At 63.6% G+C, this 19,960-nt stretch overlaps 1 protein-coding gene across 1 annotated transcript; it reads left to right on the forward strand.

Annotated features, from left to right (window-relative positions):
• Positions 1–40: 40 nt before the first annotated feature.
• COL9A3 (collagen type IX alpha 3 chain) lies at positions 41–19,923 on the forward strand. Its single transcript, XM_066384354.1, has 32 exons — positions 41–143; positions 673–741; positions 1,847–1,882; positions 2,535–2,606; positions 3,828–3,881; positions 4,568–4,603; positions 4,943–4,966; positions 5,199–5,252; positions 5,623–5,676; positions 5,998–6,039; positions 7,181–7,237; positions 7,805–7,858; positions 8,404–8,457; positions 8,766–8,819; positions 9,066–9,119; positions 10,093–10,146; positions 10,851–10,904; positions 11,869–11,922; positions 12,020–12,073; positions 12,242–12,286; positions 12,390–12,443; positions 12,529–12,582; positions 13,070–13,123; positions 13,242–13,313; positions 13,810–13,845; positions 14,359–14,403; positions 15,381–15,413; positions 15,577–15,723; positions 15,818–15,872; positions 16,699–16,881; positions 18,403–18,480; positions 19,313–19,923. The coding sequence occupies exons 1-32, from the start codon at positions 72–74 to the stop codon at positions 19,501–19,503; spliced, it is 2,049 nt and encodes a 682-aa protein (XP_066240451.1). The 5' UTR covers positions 41–71; the 3' UTR covers positions 19,504–19,923.
• Positions 19,924–19,960: the final 37 nt, after the last annotated feature.

Consider the following 19,960-nt stretch of genomic DNA (forward strand, 5'->3'; position numbering starts at 1 on the left):
CGCCTTCCAAGCCCCGAGCCCCAGCCTGGCCGCCGCCGCCGCCGCCAGCACCGCTCAGAGCGCGTGCAGCCATGGCCGGAGCCCCCACGCTGGCTCTGCTCCTGCTGGGGCAGCTCCTGGCCGCGACCGTGACGGAGGCGCAGGTGAGCACAGGGGCGCGGGGGAGCTGGGTTCACACCCGCAAACAGCGGAGTGAGGGGCAGGGATCTCCTCTCAGACATCCGGCAGCGCGGCCCCGGGACGACCCCCACCCCACCCCCACCCACCCCGGCCACCCTGGACCAGCCAGCGGACGAGCCTGGGATGCCGACAGTGGGCACAGACTTGTGGCAGCCACCAGACTGAGCCCCCACGGACACCAGGACTGCTCGGGATGAGCCCAGAAGGCCGCCTGGTTCCTCTGCAGTCTGGGGTCCAGCCACTGCCAGGGACACACAATGTCGCCTTTGTTCCCTGAGGCTCCGTGCGGGCGGGGCACAGCCCCTCCTGGCTGGCAAATAGGCAGCAGACACACTGCCACAGGGGTCTCTGCAGCCATCTGGGGTCATGGGCCCCTGTGACAGGCCCCAGTGCTACTCAACCAGGAAAGAGGGATGCTCCCCTGGGGGGTTACCCACTTCGAGGGGGAGGGGTGGAAAGTCCCAGGTGCCTAGTAACATTTCTCCATTTCAGAAAATGGGACCTCGAGGCCCCCCTGGTCCCCAAGGGCCACCTGGGAAGCCAGGCAAGGATGGCATTGATGTGAGTTTGGGGTGTGGGAAGGGGGCGGGAAGGTTCTGTGGGGTTTTAGCTCAGGTCCCAGCCTCTCCAAACCACCAGGCCTGATGAAGAGAAAAAGAAGTCCCACTTCCCAGGGCTGGGTGACATTGGGGTGATGAGCCAGCACCCCTGTGACCTGTGAAATGGGACAAAGAAGACCCTTGTTCCTACTCTGGACACAGCCCACAGGAGTCGCGTTCCCGGGGTGGGACTGGGAGGGGCTGCACGGTGGTCTGTGGACTGGACATGCGGGTACAGAGTTGTATCTCCGGGTCCCCGGGGTCTGCGGGGGCTGCTGGGGGCTGCAGCCTGCCTTGGCCCGCCCGCACTGCGTCAGGATAGGTGCCCCAGGCCAGCACTGGGGGGCAGCCGACAGCCTGCAGCTGGGGTGAAGACCACCCCCTCCAGCCATCTCCAGGAAAGGCAGGGGCCCCCTCCAAGGAGTCTTCTCACCCATATCATCCCCAAGTGGAGCCCCCCTGACCAGTCCTCAGCCTCCCTCTGAGTCCCTAAGGCCCTGCCTGGCCGCAGATGGCCTTGATCCTCCCCCTTGACCTACCTGGACCCCATGCCTCTCCCCCCAGGCTGGGCACCTGTCACCCCAGGGATTCCAGCCATCATTCCTCCTGATGTTGCTACTCAAAACATGGCCTGGAACCCTCAGTTAAAGGAGTTCTGGCCTGAGTTGCCTTCCTGGGCCTCTGCGGGTCTGGGCTGCCCCCTCTGACCTGGGGGAGGGAGGAGGGGAGGCAGGAGGCCCCTCAGACCCCCACAGCCCGCTTTCTAAAGTGTTTCGGGCCAGTGGAGGGCTCGGGCTTCATGATGCATCCTCCTTGTCTCTGGGGGTCGGGTCCCAAAGAGCTGTGTGGGCCAAGCTGGGGCGGAGTCCCCGCCCGTCCAGTTTGCCCCTCTCCCCAGAGTCTGCCTTGGTGCCGGCCCTAGAGGGGAGGTGCCTCTAAATGTGGACGAGGGGGTGAGGGGCTCCCATCTTGTCTTCTGGGACAGGGCCTCTGGGGTCCAGCTCTGCTCCCCTGGGCAGGGTCTTCAGGGGACTCTTGGTCACATAGGGGGGTCTCCCCCTTTGCAGGGAGAAGCTGGCCCTCCAGGTCTGCCTGGGCCCCCGGTGAGTATCCTGGCTGTGGAAAGGGAGGGCGGCCCCTTCAGTCTGGAGACAGGGGTGGGCCTAACACAGAGGGGTCATTGACACCCCTTCCCACCACACTGGGCCCTGAGTCACGGAGGGGCGGCCTCAGAGGGCTCAGAGCAGGGGCTGGGCCAGGAAGAGGGTGGGAGGGACTGTGTGTGTGTTGGGGGGGATTCTGCATGTCCCTGGGCAGGTCTGGCTTTGAAGCTTTGCTTGGACCAGTGCCCGGGCAGGGCGGGAATACAGCCCCGCAGGGTAGCTGGTCAGCAGTCCCACAGCGAGCCCTCACAGAGCTGCTCAGGCCCAGAATTGAGGGTCCTGGGCTCACTGGGGGTCCCACAAAGGGCCCATCAGCCCTTAGCTGGGAGGCTGAAGTATCCCGGTAGATGTCCTACAGACGTGACCAAGTAAAGGGGCAGCTGGAAAGAGGAGCCTTCCAGGGACCAGTGAGGGGTGGACGCGTGGCCCCAGATGGGTAGGGTCTTCAGGACACAGCCAGGGCTGGGCCTTGGTGGAGAGGGTCCCCTCTTGGGTTGTGGCGTGGTGCCCCATTTGGAAGATGCTTGTTTTCTTGGTGAAGGCCAGGACTCTCAGCTGGCCCCTTCCTCACGCCTCTGCCCTTCCCCCACAGGGACCAAAAGGGGCTCCTGGGAAGACAGGGAAACCAGGAGAGGCGGGGCTGCCGGGACTGCCTGGAGTGGACGTGAGTGTGCCGGTGCTTACCCGGGGCCCTGCCTCCTGTGAGGCCCCGCCCCTCCCCTCCTGTGAGGCCCCTCCCCTTCCCTCCTGTGAGGCCCCACCCCTCCTGTGAGACCCCTCCCCTCCCACGAGCCCCTCCCCCTGTGAGGCCCCTCCCCTCCCATGAACTCCTCCCCTCCGGTGAGGCCCCGCCCCTCCCTGAGCCCCGCCCCTCCCGTGAGCCCCTCCCTCACCCTTTGAGCCCCCACTCCCCTCCCGTGAGCCCCTCCCTCACCCTTTGAGCCCCCACTCCCCTCCTGTGAGGCCCCTCCCCTCCCCTCCTGTGAGGCCCCGCCCCTCCTGTGAGGCCCCTCCCTCCCACGAGCCCCTCCCCTCCTGTGAGGCCCCGCCCCACCCCTCCTGTGAGGCCCCGCCCCTCCCGTGAGCCCCTCCCTCACCCTTTGAGCCCCCACTCCCCTCCCGTGAGCCCCTCCCTCACCCTTTGAGCCCCCACTCCCCTCCTGTGAGGCCCCTCCCCTCCCCTCCTGTGAGGCCCCGCCCCTCCTGTGAGGCCCCTCCCTCCCACGAGCCCCTCCCCTCCTGTGAGGCCCCGCCCCACCCCTCCTGTGAGGCCCCGCCCCTCCCGTGAGCCCCTCCCTCACCCTTTGAGCCCCCACTCCCCTCCCGCCCCCGGGCCTCCCTCGCCAGCTCCGGGGAGTCAGGGTTAATTGCTGTCCTCCAGCTGGGCCTGCTCAAGCAGGAAAGCCTAAGTCTGATGTCCCAGCAGGGGTCCCTCGGCCTCTGTTCCAGGGCCTGCTCTGGTCAGGGCCCCGCAAAGGACAGAGCCGGCTCACAGCCGAGATGAGTGTCCCGCCCCCCCGGCTCTTGCTTAGCTGGGAACAGATGCCCATCACCCAGGCCCCTCCGAGCCCCAGCCGTGCAGTGGTCATCAGGGGCACGAGGCCTGGTCCCGAGACCACACTGAGCTCTGTGAGGACTGGAGGGGTCAGAGCATTGGGCTCTCCAGCCTGCTGGAGCTCCAGACACTGGCTTCCTGCTGGCTGGACACACTGGGTGGACAGTGGACGGCCAGGAGAGGAAGGTGCCAGGCCTGAGGGTCTTCTTAGCAGCTCTGAACTCGGTTTAGTTTAGGGAAGAGCCCGTGGCTTCCCCCTCCACGCCCCACACAGGGGAGGGAGGCACATCCTTTCCACGTGACCCCTCCAGTCCTCACCTCCCTCCCCAGGGTCTGACCGGTAGGGAAGGACCGCCGGGATCCAAGGGCGGCCCCGGAGAACGGGTAAGTGCCAGCACCGCAGGCGACAGCTTGAGCTCAGAGCTGAGGACGGAGCCAGGGGGCCTGGCTGGGCACCGGTGTCCACAGGGCCGTGGGGCTGGCGGCTCTGAGGGCAGCTGCCGTGGCTGGGACGGTGGGGCCTTTGGTGTCCAGGGGGATGGGGAGGGTGGGAGAGGGTAGATGGGCTCCAGGCTTTCTGCAGGGAGCCTCAGGTGGGCAGGGACATGGAAGGACAGTGGCCTTTGCTGAAGGATCCTGCCTTCGGGATGCTAGTCTACAGGAGGACCAGTGGGGCTGGGCAGGTAGAGAGGGCCTCGCTGCCCGAGCTTGTGGGCCCCTTCCCATGGGCCGAGGTGGAGGTCTCAGTGACCCCTGGGGCAGGTGGACTGGAGGGCTTCCTGGAGGAGTGGGCACAGGCCCTTCAGGTAGGCACTGGGCTCCTTTCTTTCCATACTTCTTTTAAGTGGCATCTCACGAACGCTGTGTGTCGGCAAAGGACAGGTCCCAGGTCCCTGGGGCATCGAGGTCGCACCCCCTAACTTCCAGGGCCTCATTCTTCTGTGAAATGGGGCCCCCTCCTCAGAGGAGCTGCCGGGTGAATTCAAGGAGGGAGGGAGGGGAACAGGTTTGCAAACAAGAGGAGGGGGTGACTGGGCCCAGCCTACCTCTGACATGATTTCCTTCTGCAGGGAAGCCTGGGACCCCCAGGGCCGCCCGGGCTTGGGGTGAGTACCATGTCCTCCCGGTGGGAGTTTGAGGAGCTGGAGGGTCTGACTGGGGTGGGGCTGCTGTCCCTCTGGACCGGGTCCTGGGCGTTGTCTGGGCAGCCCTCTCTCCGTGGGGCTGCTGTCCCTCTGGACCGGGTCCTGGGCGTTGTCTAGGCAGCCCTCTCTCCGTGGGGCTGCTGTCCCTCTGGACCGGGTCCTGGGCATTGTCTGGGCAGCCCTCTCTCCTGGGGAAGCGGGGGTCTTCCCCACACCCACCGAGTCATCTCAGGGGGAGGGTGTGGGTCGGGCACACGTGTCCTGTCCCGGCCAGCACTGACCTCGTGTTTGGCTTTGCAGGGTAAAGGCCTCCCCGGACCCCCTGTGAGTATCCACAACCCTCGAGGCCCCTTCCCCAGCATGTCACCACACCCAGAGCCACACTGGCTGCCGGGTCCCAAACCAGGGCTGGGGCGGGGCTTCTGGGGGGGACAAAGACCTGACCGCTGGCCCAGAGGCTCCGCCCCGTGTGGGCATTGGGGAGCTGGCCCTGCACTGCCCGGGATGCCCGATGCCCTGGGGTGCAGACTCCCACCTCTTCCTTCTTTGCCCCCAGGGAGAGGCAGGAGTCAGTGGGCTCCCCGGTGGACTTGGCCTCCGAGGCCCCCCGGTGAGTGGCTAACCCAGACCTCCCCCCCACGGCTGGGAACAGGCACCTTGCCTGCCTGCCAGGACCCTGGAAGTCGACTACCAGGGGCTTCCCCAAACTTCTCCCCTTCCCTCCCCTCTCCCTTCCTCCTCCTTCCCTCCCCTCTTTCCTCTCCTGGTGGAAGCCCTAGCTGACATACAGGGACAGGGACAGGAACAGGGACAGTCCTGGCCTCTGGAGCACAGACACTAGAACAAAGTGGGGGGGAGGTAGGCGGGGCTTGGAGCAGGACCCCAAGGACACAATGCAGAAAGGTTTCTCTCTGGAAGTAGCTGGTTGCCTCACCTCAGGTGGGGGCTGGTCATAACGCCCACCCCCACCCCCACCCCAGGGACCGTCTGGACTCCCAGGCCTGCCTGGCCCTCCTGGCCCTCCTGGACCCCCTGTGAGTACTGGGCAGGGGGCTTGACTCCTCTGTCCCTGAGCACCACCCCCCATCCCTGGCCCCCACCAGCCTCAGGATCTGCGCGCACACTCTCCAGCCTGAGTCCAGGGCTGAAGTAGAGACTTGGGGACAGTCAGGACTCGGACCTGGTGGCCACCCCACTCCCCAGGGCAGGTGGTTTCTGTCATCATCATGTGCCCTGCAGGCGGGCCAGCAGCAAAAGCACTGGCCCCATTTGGGATGAGGGGCCTGACCCCCTGGTGGTCACTCCCGGTGGTGGGCGTGTGGGCAGTGTCACAGTCAGCCGTCTCTGTGTTCCAGGGTCACCCAGGGGTCCTCCCCGAAGGCGCTACTGACCTCCAGGTGGGCATTGTTTGTGGAGGGGGCTGGGGTGCCTGTCTTGCTTAGACGAACCTTGGGACCCGCCTGTGCCCTCCCTGCGCGAAGGCAGCGATGGGGTCCGGGCACCGCCTCTCCCCTGCCCTCCTTGCCCACCTCTAGCCGCCAGTCCAGCCCTGTATGGGCCCCAAGCAGCAGGAGAATCCAAATGAGGCAAAACCCAATCATACACAGTCCAGTGCCTCCGCCCAGCCACACCTCCAGGGCCCTGGGCCATGTGGGGCCCGTGTCAGCAGACAGAATGTGCCCCTCGAAGAAGCTTCCGGACTAGAGTCTGGGGCTCGCTGTTCTCTTGGCCTCGAGCTTCCTCGTGCGTGTGTGTGTGTGTGTGTGTGTGTGTGTGTGTGTGTGTGTGTAAAAGGGAAAAGTGTCTGGGGCGGCCTGGTCTCTTGCTCCTCCCCGTGTGGCTGGACCCGGTCAGCCTCTGGCCTCCGCTGAGCTGGGCCTGGCTTGCGCTTTTGAAGGGAGAGCCAGAGTCTGGTTCACCCTGGGGGGCTGTCGGCCAGCTCTTCCCGCCCCCATCCCTGTCCCGGATTCCAGAATGAGGACCATGGCTGAACCTCTGGTCGGTCCGCCCGGCAGGGCTGGGGCTGAGGTGTGTGTGGCCCCGGTTCTGTGCCAGATCAGCCGTGGAATGATCGAGAATCCTCACGCCCACCCCCTCACCCTCCGCAGAGGGTGGAGCACCAGTCTGTGCCCCAGGGACCGTCCCTTCCTAAAGCCCCTTTGTGCACCGAGAGGGGCTGGGAGCTCCCTGCAGGGGGACGGGCCAGGATGAAGGTCCCTTTGTGAGGCACAGACACTCCTGAATGGCCGTGCGGGCAGCAGCGTCTGCACCGGGGGCTGAGAAACCGGAGCTGGGCTGTGAGGAGGAGGCCCGGGGGCCTGGCGCCGTCCGTGGTCTGGCTCCCACAGAGCCTGTGGCCAGCCCTGAATGAGGCCCTGTCTGGGGTCCCAGGAGGTCCAGCATGGTCTGTGGCCCCCCTCACGTGCAGACCGGCCCGTCTCTGGGCCCCGGGTGCTGAGCCGAGGGTCAGGGTCCTGCTCAGAGCTGCCATGAGCCCCTGTTGTCTGGGAGGGGTCTGACCGCTCTGTGTTTTGATAGTGTCCAGCCATCTGCCCGCCAGGGCCCCCCGGCCCCCCAGGAATGCCAGGGTTCAAGGTGAGTGGTGGCCACCAGGTGACTCAGACCCACCTACCTCCATGCCCTGCAGGAGATAGTCCAGCCCCTATGTGGGGGGGGATCAAAGTTCAGATAAGGGGCTGGCCCCCCCACCCTGCCTGGGACCTTCCTTACTCTGCCCCCATATCACCCCTGCTGATTGGCTGGGTGCTGGTATGGTCAGGCCCGAAATCCCCTTCCCGGGTCCAGCTGTGCCCCAAAACCCGGTTTCCTGGTGGTATGGTCAGGTCCGAAATCCCCTTCCCGGGTCCAGCTGTGCCCCAAAACCCGGTTTCCTGGTGGTATGGTCAGGCCCGAAAGCCCCTTCCCGGGTCCAGCTGTGCCCCAAAACCCGGTTTCCTGGTGGTATGGTCAGGCCCGAAATCCCCTTCCCGGGTCCAGCTGTGCCCCAAAACCCGGTTTCCTGGTGGTATGGTCAGGTCCGAAATCCCCTTCCCGGGTCCAGCTGTGCCCCAAAACCCGGTTTCCTGGCTCCCCGCCGGGTCTTGGCTCAGGGTCGCTTAGGGGCGGGAGCAGGCTGTGACGTCCCCTACCACTGGCTTGCAGGGACCCACCGGCTACAAAGGGGAGCAAGGAGAAGTTGGCAAGGACGGCGAGAAGGTACACGGGTGGTGGAGGGCTGCCCGCTCCTGCCCGCTCGGGGTGGCAGCTGGAGGGGAGGGCCCGGGGGTGGGGGGGTGGGGGGTGGGGCTGGCGGCACCGGGGACACACCCTGCCTGAGCGGCTGCTGTGTACACCTGCCCAGCGGGCCTGGCGTCCCAGAGCCAGCTGGTCTGAGGCAGGGTCTCTGGATGAACCCACCCGAGCCAGCTCGGGCAGGCCCCACTGGTGGCCAGAGGAGACTGGCTTCAGTCTGTGCCATCCTCCCCTATTGCCACTGCCTGTGGAGGGCATCCGACCTTCCTCACCCTCAGGCTGGGTGAGGCCGGGTGCCCTCCAGCACGGCAGGGGCGGCCAGACCACCAGGTGGGGAGCAGAGGGGCGACCCCAGCTGCAGGTGGAGGCGTCTGGGACGAGGCTGAGGCTGAGGCTGAGGCTGTGGGGCGTGGCTCTGCGGGAGGGAGGGCGGGGCAGCGGGCCAGGGAAGGGGCTGGGAGGCCTTGGGACTGTCCCAGCAGCCACCACTTTCTCCGCCTCCCCTGCAGGGTGACCCCGGCCCCCCTGGCTCCCCCGGCATCCCCGGAACAGTCGGGCTGCAGGTGAGTGGGGGAGGGGCTGGACAGGGGTGAAGATGCGGGATGGGAGCCCCTTGGGCAGCTCGGGGCTGCAGCGGACAGACTACCAACCCCCAGAACCGAAGGTGGCTGAGGCCCCACCCCGCAGGCTGACCCCAGGGTTCGTGGCCCCGCCCCTCCGGGCCCCTCCCCCTCCGGGGCCCCGCCCCCTCCAGGGCCAGAGCTAAGGCTAGGGGTCTCCCAGGGAAGCCACCAGCACCCTCAGTGGCTCCAGGAGGAGTTCAGGCCCAGGGACTATGGCCTGGGCTGCATCTCCAGCTCTCTCCCTGCAGGGCCCTCGGGGGCTCCGAGGACTGCTAGGGCCGCTTGGGCCTCCCGGGGATCGGGTAAGTCGGCCAGCTCCCCACTGCCTACTCTGTGGGGGGTGGGATGGGGGGGCCACACAGATGGGCCTCCCTTCGCTAGATCATTCCCAGAGCTGGGGAGCATGGCTTCTGTACTCAGGCCCAGGAGGGGTGCTTGGGACCGGTGGGTGGCTGACTCCGGAGGGGCCATGCAGATGGAGCAGGGCCCTCCGTGGCGTGCTGGCCAGGCTCCAGAGGTGGGGTCCAGGTGTCACTTCTTTCCCACAGGGTCCCATCGGGTTCCGAGGACCGCCTGGGATCCCAGGACCGCCCGGGAAAGCGGTACGTGTGAGTCCTGGGGGGTGGAGGGTGGCCAGCGCGGGCCCCGGCTGTCGTCCCCTTCCCTCTTCCTCACTGAGAGGCGTCCCCTTCCCTCTTCCTCGCTGAGAGGCGTCCCCTTCCCTCTTCCTCGCTGAGAGGCGTCCCCTTCCCTCTTCCTCGCTGAGAGGCGTCCCCTTCCCTCTTCCTCACTGAGTCATCCCCTTCCCTCTTCCTCACTGAGTCATCCCCTTCCCTCTTCCTCGCCGAGAGGCGTCCCCTTCCCTCTTCCTCACTGAGAGGCGTCCCCTTCCTCTTCCTCACTGAGTCATCCCCTTCCCTCTTCCTCACTGAGAGGCGTCCCCTTCCCTCTCCCTCACTGAGAGGCGTCCCCTCCCTCTTCCTCACTGAGAGGCGTCCCCTTCCCTCTTCCTCACTGAGAGGCGTCCCCTTCCCTCTTCCTCAGAGAGGCGTCCCCTTCCCTCTTCCTCGCTGAGAGGCGTCCCCTTCCCTCTTCCTCGCTGAGAGGCGTCCCCTTCCCTCTTCCTCACTGAGAGGCGTCCCCTTCCCTCTCCCTCACTGAGAGGCGTCCCCTTCCCTCTCCCTCACTGAGAGGCGTCCCCTTCCCTCTTCCTCACTGAGAGGCGTCCCCTTCCCTCTTCCTCACTGAGAGGCGTCCCCTTGCCTCTTCCTCACTGAGAGGCGTCCCCTGCCCCACCGGGCTGAGCCAGCCCTTCCCGGGGCTGAGCCGTTCTGTGGGGCACACCTGGGCGGCGAGTTTACCTAAAGGAGTCTACTTGTCCTCCTTGGAAGGTATGCATTCCTTCTCGTTCTGGACCTTACCTGAGGCATGGTCAGCACCCCTCCGGCCTCTGCAACCCTCCGCAGCATCGTGCTGTCACCTCTGACCACTTGCAGGCGACCCCGGCCAGCCACACCTCAGTCTGGCTCTGCCGCCTGCTTGAAGTGTGACCCCTGCCCCTCTTTGTCATTCCAGGGTGACAGAGGCGAGAGGGGCCCACAGGGGTTCCGCGGCCCCAAGGGCGACCTTGTGAGTGAGAGAAGGGTCCCTCCTCGGAAGAACCCGACCTACGGAGATGGGGGCGGACACGCAGAGGGCACAGCTGGGGGACACGGGGGGGGCGCCCTTTCCTGAGGGTAGGGGGGCTGGGCCTGCCTGGGAGCCCTCCACCCCCATTTCCCCAGCTGCTCCCTGAGGCTGCTGTCATCCGACAAGCTCCCCCTATGAGTGACTGGGCTGGGGCCCCGGGACCAGATTCCTGGGTGCAGTGCTGGCCACTGACTGACCCCATCCACAGGCCCTGGGCAGCAGCCATGCCAAGGCTGCCCAGCTGTGAAATGAAATCACTCAGAGCAAACAACTCTCGGGTTAAGCAAACAAACATAAGTAAAGCCGAGAGGTGATTAAGCAACTAAAGTGACCGTCCCCAAACTAACTGGCATTCGCCTGTGGATGCCTCCAACCCAACCAGTTCTTTCCCCGACTGAGTCCAGCCGTCAGAGGCCCACGAGGTGGCCACCCCGTGCTGCAGTGTCCACAGGGGCCTGAGATAGGTCCCTGGCACTCAGGATGGACCCACACAGCTGTTCCCCAGCCGGAGCTCAGTGTCTAGCCTCCAGAGTGGTGGGCAGGGCACTTGCATGGTCTGCCCGAGGCCGCCCGGGAACTAGTGAGACAGTCTGGGAAGAACAACCTTCACGATTCCAATGGCAGTGGCTTGCATGTCATTTTAGGGCAGGCCTGGTCCCAAAGGTGTCCCCGGAGTGGCTGGGCCAGGAGGAGAGCCGGTGAGTCCCTGCGGCCGCCGCAGCGCGGGGCAAAGGCTGCCGTCCCCACACGGGGTGGACTGTCCCCACACGGGGTGGACTGTCCCCACACGGGGTGGACTGTCCTGCCTCCCCTGCTGTGTGTGCTCTTGCTGTCGGCCAACTCGACACTTCCTGTCTCTGCCCTGTGTCCCCGGGGTTCCCGGACGTGGGGCCCACAGTGGGCTTAACCCTCCCCCGTCATTCTCTGGGAACACGTCATGGTTGACCAGCCCCCCGCTTTTTCCTTTTCCTGGGGCCACAAATGCCGTGTCTGTCCTGGCCATGCTTGTCTGTGTTCCGAGAGCACGTGAGATGCAGGGGGGTGGGCAGGGCTAGCAAACACAGGTGTGGGACGCCCACCTTTTGCACCCACACCCCCTTGTCCCTGCTACACGCCCCCACTCAGCCCTGACCCTCTCAGAGGAGAGGCCCTGGTGTCCCCCCCCCCAGTAGGATGCCTGGGAATGGGGGGGGCTGGGCTGAGGGCGGGTGAATGGGGGAAACGCAGTCCAGCCACCTTCACCTTGGCTGTATCCCCAGTTCCAGATTAGTCAAGGGTATGAGGTCAGAAAGGCCTAGGCCCAAATACTGGCTCCCGAGCCTCAGTTTCCCCATCTGTAAATCAGGGCCCCCTCGGGGCTGTCAGGAGTCTGGGTGGGCCCACAGGCGCTCGACCATCAGGGCACACCCTCCCCACCTTTCTCCCCTGCCCCACACTGCCTCGCCTGTGTGGTCTGGGGCAGCACCAATAACCACCGCGATGACCTGTGGCCCCGGAGCAGTGAGGCCAGTTCAGGGTCCTCTGGCTCAGGAGACACAAAGCCAGGGCGGGGAGGTGGGCAGGGAACGGCCGGGCAGGCGACCCAGAGGGCAGCGGGCCTGAGAGGGAAAACGGGGGTGCACTGCCCACTGCCTGCCAGACCTCACCAGCATCTGTCTCCAGGGCATGCCGGGCAAGGACGGCCGGGACGGCTTGCAAGGCCTGGACGGCGAGAAGGTTGGTGCCGGGCCGGCGGCCTACAGGGGAGGACGGGTCTGCGGGGAGGAGGGGTCTCCCGGGTCTCAGCACCCCATCACCCCCAAACCTCCCGCAGGGGGAAGCCGGCCGCAGTGGTGCCCCGGGAGAAAAGGGCCCCAATGGGCTGCCGGTGAGTGTGGGGTTCCCGTGGCCGGGCCGGGGGGGGGGGGCTGGGCTGCTGACTGGGGGGCTCTGCAAAAGGGATCCCTTCACCTTCAGGGGGTGCTCTGCCTCTGACCTGTGTGTTGTCCCGTGGATTAGGCAGCTCTGACCCCTGACCTCTGTCCCCATCCTGCAGGGTCTCCCCGGACGAGCAGGGTCCAAGGGTGAGAAGGGAGAACTGGTAGGTGGCTTCTCTCTGCAGGGGAGGGGAGGGGAGGGGAGGCCAGCCCAGGGCCCTGGCCAAGGGCTGCAGGCAGGTGCTCAGAGCGTCCCCTTCTGTGCAGGGCAGAGCTGGAGAGCTGGGCGAGGCCGGCCCCATGGGAGAGCCGGGCATCCCTGTGAGTATCCACAACCCCCACCCCCACCCCCACCCCCGGGTGCACAGACTCTGCTGACACCTCCCTCCCCCTCCCCCGTGCGCAGGGAGACGTGGGCGTGCCCGGGGAGCGCGGTGAAGCTGGCCACCGGGGCTCAGCGGTGAGTGTGTGTGTGGGGGGTGAGCACGGGTGGGGAGCTGGCGTGGCAGCCCCATGTGACCCCGTTTCCGTGCCAGCTGGGGTGGGATTGGGCGGAGTCTGGGGCGCATCAGTGAGCCAAGTGCATGAAACCCAGGAGCCGTCTGTGCCAGGGGGCAAAGCCGTGACCCCCAGCCGAGGGGCAGCCCCGCCTCCGGCCCCGGGAGGTGTACAAGCTCCCAAGTCCTGTGCCCACCAGAGCTGGGATCATGCTGACAGCAGCCACAGTGCCCGGAGGCCCTGGGATCGGTTCCTGGCACCGAGTCTGTCTGAGACCTGAGGTCCCAGGGTGTGTCTAACCTGACTTCTCAGAGCCCCCGACTACCCTGTAGGACAGCCCCACCTCTGTCCCTCACAACGGGGCCAGATGGCTGGGGACCAGGGGCTGTGTCTGCCCCCTAGGCCTGGGGAAGGTGGAGCTGGACTCACACCTTCCTTCTGACTTTCAGGGGGCTCTGGGCCCGCAAGGCCCCCCTGGAGCCCCTGGCATCCGAGGCTTCCAGGTGAGTGAGGTTTGGGGCCGGGGTTGGTGCCCAGCAAGCCCAAGTGGGCCAGCGATCTGGGGACGGGTCCCTGCTGGGCTCCCTTGTGGGTCCTGACCAGCTTGGTCTTTGTCTATAGGGCTTGAAGGGCAGCTTGGGGGACCCCGGCCTGCCAGGCCCCCAGGGCCTGCGAGGTGGCATGGGCGACCGGGTAAGTGGCTGTCCCAGCAGGGGTGTCCCTGAGGATTCACTGGGTACAAGGTCACCTTGCTCTAACAGAAGCATGAAAACCGTTACTCTAAACTGTGATTGTCACAGCATCTAACTTTTCTAGACTTCCTCAGTGGTGGTCTGACAGCCAGTAGGCTTGCTGTGTGTGTGGGGGTGTCTCTGTTGTCTGTGACAGTTGGGGGCACAGAGGGGCCCAGGCGGGGGGGTGGTGGTGACCAAATGACCAGGTTCCTGAGGGACCTCTGGGAGGGGACTGTGGTCCTTTCCCGGTATTGGAAACGAGACCAGATCAGAGAGCCCTGCCAGACAGCCATGTGGTGCTGCCTGACGCCCCGGGGACACACGGAGGGGCCCTGGACAGGAGCTGGGCCTCGGGACTGAGCGTCCGTCCGGGGAGGGAGCACACACCTCCGGTTCCCGAACTCCTCAGACAGCGACTGAGGCAGCCCCCTCTCTCTCCCTCTCTCTCTGCACAGGGCCCAGGGGGAGCCACAGGCCCAAAGGGAGACCAGGTAAGCCGCGGGCGGTTGGGCCAGGTGTGGGGCTGGCCCGGCCCGGCTCTGAACTCTGGGCAACAACTGTCTTCTCTTTTCCTCCCTCCATCTCTGTCCTTGGCTCTCACATGCTCCTTGCTCCTTTCCAGGGGAGATGACAGCTCTGGGCACCCAGCCGCAGAGCCGGACCTGGGACAGGGCGGTCAGCCTCATGTCACCGGCCGGCTCCCGGGCCCCAGAGCAGCAGCCTTGGAGATGTGCTTGGGGGGTGGGCGGCGTGCTCCCTGCTGACCTGGGGCAGCAATGGGCAGGTCTGGGTTCCACCTGCTTTTCCAGGCAGTGCCTTCCTCCCCGGACTCCGGGTGGGTGGGCCTGCACCCTGCGGACCCCTAGGCCCAAACCCGATGCGGTTCTGCTGGGAAGAAAAGCCTCTTCAACGTCAACGCCTGGCTCTCGTGCGCCGGCTCCCACCGAGGTTTGGGAACGGCCTTGGGCAAGGATAGGTCTTCTGACTTTGGGGTGTTGTTTCAGGGCATTGCTGGTTCTGATGGCCTTCCCGGGGACAAAGGTGATCTGGTGAGTGTGATCACGGGGACCTCACTGTTATGAACCCCTGGGGACAGCTGGCCAGGTTCGGGGACCTGCTATAGAGGTCAGCACGTGCAGGTCCCCAGGAAGCGAGGCAGGCCGCTGCCCGTCCCCTGCGCTGTCCTGGGGGGCGGGGGAAGGTGGTCACAGGCCTGTCCCCCTGCAGTGACGCTGGCTACCATGTCACTCCATCTGTGGCCTTTGGAGTGAATTAGTCACAGTTGAGTTTTAACTAAAGAAAACTGCTTCTGCAGAAACTAAAACACAGGTTAGACCTAAAATAACATCCCTGAGTTAGTTCACAGACAGACCCACATCTGTCCTGGAGGTCACTGAGGAGGCAGTCGTGGGGTTTTGAGGGTCTCACGGCTCCCACGTGGCCTAGTTCCGCATTAGGCCTTTCCTTCGTCTGGGTGGGATTGAAGTGGCTCAGCCTGGACGTCCTGGCGTCCTAGCCTCTGGCCAAACCTCACGCGCAGTGCAAATTTCTTGAGTCTCCAGCCCAGAGTCTCAGGGGTGTGTGTGGGTGTTCATCAGGGCGAATTCCCAGACAACCTGACAAACAGGGCCCTGGGAACCCACATCCAGTTCGTCCGACGGGGAAGCCCTCGCCATGCTCAGGCTGTGGGTGTCCTGGCCGTCACCCAGATGGTGGCTTCCTGCCTACACAGCTGGAGAAGGGCCTTGAGGCACAGAGCCCCAGGCACGCGCATGGCCGCAAACACAGAGCGGAACAAATGGGCGTGCCTAGCAAGAAGTACTGTGGGGGAAATTAGGTCAAGAACATCTGTAGACAGAATATAATCTGAGCGATACAAAAACTGGGTCTAGAACAGTAAAAGGGGGTGATGTTTCCGCGAATAGCAGTCTCATGGTTTGACATATTTCATCCCCAACTAATAATGTGCTACTTCCCATCCAAGTGGTAACACGCAAGTCACTGACATGCTCGACTCCTCTCGCAGGGTCCCAGCGGCCCCGTCGGGCCCAAAGGCGAGGTGAGTGGCTGCCCTGCGGCCCAACGACAGACTGCAGAGGCGCCCACGGGCCTCTGGGGCCGCCAGGCTGGCCTGCCGCGGTGAATGGGCGCCCCTTTGGGAAGTCCTGCGGCCGCTGTGGGGTGGCTGCCCAGACCCGCCCGGTCCTGCTGTCTCCTCCCAGTCTGGCAACCGCGGGGAGCTGGGCCCGAAAGGCATCCAGGGTCCCAACGGCACCAGCGGCGTGGACGGCGTCCCGGGCCCCCCGGGGCCCGTGGGCTTGCAGGGCATACGAGGCATGCCTGGCATCACCGGGAAGCCTGGAGTTCCGGTACGTTCCCTTCCTTTCAGAGTGCCGGGCAGGGGGGGGTGTCAGCATGCTCCCCCCACACCCGCGTGCTGACCGACTTTGGGGTGAATTTCAGGGGAAAGAAGCCAGCGAGCAGCACATCAGGGAGCTGTGCGGTGGCATGGTCAGCGGTAAGCACTCGTGGCCACATGGCCACAGGGGCCTCTTCCTCACCGCCCCCCAGACCCCTGCACTGACGCCCCCCTGCCCCACGGTCCTGGAGGTCCATGACGGCGCTGCGTGAGGGCCCCACCCACAGGGCCACTCCACGCCTAGTGTCCACTGAACACACAGCTACAAGGGACACGTGATGGCGCCCTTTTGGCTTCGATGGACCAGGTGGACGTCTTCTGGCCACTCCAATTCACAGGATTTTTTTTTTTTTTTTTTAACAGATTTAGAGAGTCAGAGAGGGATAGATAGGGAGAGACAGACAGACAGGAACGGAGAGAGATGAGAAGGATCAATCATTAGTTTTTCGTTGCGACACCTTAGTTGTTCATTGATTGCTTTCTCATATGTGCCTTAACTGTGGGGCTTCAGCAGACTGAGTGACCCCTTGCTTGAGCCAGTGACCTTGGGTCCAAGCTGGTGAGCTTTTGCTCAAATCAGATGAGTCTGCGCTCAAGCTGGCAACCTTGGGGTCTCGAACCTGCATCCTTCCGCATCCCAGTCCAACGCTCTATCCACTGTGCCACCACCTGGTCAGGCCAATTCACGGGGATTTTTAAGGAGCTCCAAAAATACCAAGAATCCCTCCCCTCTAGCCTGTGACTTACTCGTGGCACGCGGGGGAGACCCGAAAGCATTAGTTACTTTACTCCGAGCAGCGAAAGCCGTTTTCAATGAGTAAAGAAAACTCCTCCTGAAGGGCAGTGTGGCTAAGCCACGCTTGACGTAAAACACCCACCACTGGTAACCCTCTCAGAGTAACCGTGTCCGTCTTTGTTTTGAAAGAACAAATCGCGCAGCTAGCTGCTCACCTGAGGAAGCCGTTAGCGCCAGGATCCATCGGCCGGCCCGGACCAGCTGGACCTCCGGGCCCCCCCGGACCTCCAGGCTCCATTGGTCACCCCGGTGCTCGGGGGCCCCCGGGATATCGTGGTCCCACCGGAGAGCTGGGAGACCCTGGACCCAGAGGTGAGTGCGGGTGGCCCCACCACAGTGGCCCACATGGTACTGCAGACACTCATCCCTCCCCACACAGAGATGTCCCCTCTGCGGGGACGGGGGAGGGAAGAGAAGCCGAGAGAGAACTCTGGGACCTGAAGCCACTTGGACATGAGCCCCTGGGCATTCTGGCCATGGCCTTGCCCTTGCCCGGCCTCGGTGTCCCTCCACACACGTGTGCCCCTTCCTCTCTCTCTCCACACGATGCTCTCAGAGCTGAGCTTCTGCTGGAAACCGCCTCAGGCCCGGCACTGTGAGTCAATTCCTCACTCAGTCCTGCAGGTCTTAACAACTGTTAAAGTGTGACGTTTTCCTGGGATACCACCAGAACGGGGGTGCGGGGGGTGCCAGAACTCGGGGGACAAATAGGCACGCCCCCTTTATACTTAGTAGCGTGCACCTTAAGAAAAAGACAAACGCTGCTCTTGCAAAATTAAAAAATCCAAAACCCATCCTCAAGACGACCAAGAACTAAGAAACATAACCGAGAAAGGAGGTGCAATCCGGGACACGCCCCGCTGTGACCCTACACGGTGGTCCCGTCACGCGGGCGCCTCAGGACAGCTGCTGGACACTGGCCTTTTCCCAAATGGCCTTTTCACACTTGGTTCATCCTAAAGTGCTAAGTTTGTCAGCACAGGTGGCCCGAGGCCCGTCGGGTAACCTCGTGGCCCAAATTAAGAATCTGAAACTCACGATTCCAATGCATTCCAACTTCCTAACTGCAGTTTTGTTTCTGAAGAACAGCTTAGAGACGGAGCAATCTCTCTCTCTTTTTTTTTTCAAAGTGCTTGAAATTTGCATTTCCTAATGACTAATGATGCTGAGCATCCTTTCATGCATTTTTCTTTTATTTATTTGCTTGCTTGTTTATTTTTTACAGAGACAGAGAGAGAGTTAGAGAGAGGAACAGACAGGGACAGACAGACAGGAACAGAGAGATGAGAAGCATCAATTATTAGTTTTTCGTTGTGCATTGCAACACCTTAGTTGTTCATTGATCGCTTTCTCATATGTGCCTTGACTGTGGGCCTTCAGCAGACCAAGTAACCCCTCGCTCGAGCCAGCGACCTTGGGTCCAAGCTGGTGAGCTTTGCTCAAACCAGATGAGCCCGTGCTCAAGCTGGCCACCTCGGAGTCTCGAACCTGGGTCCTCGGCATCCCAGTCCGATGCTCTATCCACTGTGCCACCACCTGGTCAGGCAGAGACGGAGCAATCTCAATACTGGAGGGCAAACAGGTCATCTTCTTGTCCCAGGGGCAACAGTGGACCCAAGTTAGCGCTCACTCCGCTGCTGTGTGGTGTTTGGAGACAGGCCTGGTGTCTCTGGGCGTCTGTTCATGGCTGTCTTCCAAACAAGGCCAGACAGGGCTTTCTTCACCTGGTTCATGTCGGCAGACGGCCAGGGTCCCAGGCGCCAGGTGGCTCCTGACACCGCCCCAAAGCCTCCCGTAGTCTAAACACACGCTTCTGTGACATCCCTCTGACAGGACTCCAGGGGGACAGAGGAGACAAAGGCTCGACTGGCGTGGGTCTGGACGGGCCAGCCGGGGACCAGGGGCTCCAAGGTACGAGGCCATTGTCATTGCCCACTTTCGTGCTTGGCATCTTTCCCCAAACCCCGTCACGTCATCCCGGGCAGTGTGGGGGCGGCCGTGCCCTGATACAGGCGAGGCATTCTTAGAGGCAAGGTTAGCACTTTAATAGGTAAATGTCTAACCGACAAACAGCTCCTCCCGTTCCACGTTAGGTAAGTAGATACGGTTCAATTCTATTTGACTAAAAGCCATCTAGTATCCATTTCGGGTCAATTCCAACAATTCTCTCTGAATTGACCCACAAGTATCCTAAATGCTTACATTTTAATGTCAAATGTTGAGAGGTGACCCCAAGCGAAGGCCAGCTGCATTGTGTCCCACCCCAGCGGGTAGGGGCATAGTTTGGGGTCACTGTCATCTGCATGCACTTCGTGGGAGTCCACACCAGCGTGGGGGAGGCAGGAGGCAGGGGGCGCCCCACCCAATCTCCTCTCCTGGCCCTCGAGGCCGCACCCCAGACTCCTGGCAGCTCTGCGGACGCACCTCTACCCGCCGTGACGGCTCAGGAGCCCACCGGGGGTGGAGGTGTCCTCGTGGCCTTGTCCACACCCCCACACCATGTCCGTACATTCTGCCCATGACACCCATCACTCTTCTCAAGTCTAAGCCACCACACTCGGAACAAGACCCTGCTCCGGCCTCTGCCGCCCCCCACCCGGGGCTCTGCCCTGCGGTTCTCCGGGCCTCCCCCAGGGTTAGGACTCACACTGGTAACACAGAAGGGTGGGTGGCCTGCGGGACACAAGGTCCACTGCCATTCGACCTCACTGCCTCTGCACTCACCTTCTTCTTCCGGCTCAAGGACCGCAAGGCGTGCCTGGCGTTGGCAAAGATGGCCAAGATGGGGCCCACGGCGAGCCCGGGCTGCCCGGAGACCCTGGCCTTCCCGGGCCTGTCGGTGCTCAGGGGACTCCCGGCATCTGTGACACCTCCGCCTGCCAAGGAGCCGTGATGGGCGGGGGCGGGGAGAAGTCGGGTCCCAGAAGCTCCTAGGACACAACCTGGGGGGTGAGAGAGTGACAGCGCCTGAGGCAGCGGCTCTGGAGGGACACCTGGGGATCAGCCGTGTCCGTGCCTGAGGCCCTTAGAAATGACATGCGTGCAGACCGGCGAGGCCTTGTGGGCCCCCCAGGACCCTCAGGGGCGGCACCTGGACACCTGGTCCCCGAGAGCACCCCTCACCAGCCGCTGGGAAGGCCCCGCCTCGTGTGTGTCCAGTGGCCCGTGGGGCTGTGACATCGAGCCTCGGACACGGGCCCTACGCAGGGACACCGGGAGGGACATGGGTGTGCACACACGACGTTGGGACAAGTCCACAGGAGAAACTTCAGCAACTTGTTTCCATGGCATTTCTGTAAAGACTAAGGTATATAAATAATCCCAATAAAGTGACAAATTAAATCTTCAGATGCATGACTGGCCACAGTGTAATAAAAAATAAAGAATTTAA

Source organism: Saccopteryx leptura, chromosome 5, assembly GCF_036850995.1.
Source record: "Saccopteryx leptura isolate mSacLep1 chromosome 5, mSacLep1_pri_phased_curated, whole genome shotgun sequence".
Classification (NCBI taxonomy): domain Eukaryota; kingdom Metazoa; phylum Chordata; class Mammalia; order Chiroptera; family Emballonuridae; genus Saccopteryx; species Saccopteryx leptura.

Bases quoted from the DNA above. Each gene is read 5' to 3' on its own strand.
- COL9A3 (XM_066384354.1), top strand. From the start codon at position 72: ATGGCCGGAGCCCCCACGCTGGCTCTGCTCCTGCTGGGGCAGCTCCTG. The intron at 742-1,846 runs GTGAGTTTGGGG...CCCCCTTTGCAG, and splicing joins CAGGCAAGGATGGCATTGAT to GGAGAAGCTGGCCCTCCAGG. The intron at 12,444-12,528 runs GTGAGTATCCAC...CCCCGTGCGCAG, and splicing joins TGGGAGAGCCGGGCATCCCT to GGAGACGTGGGCGTGCCCGG.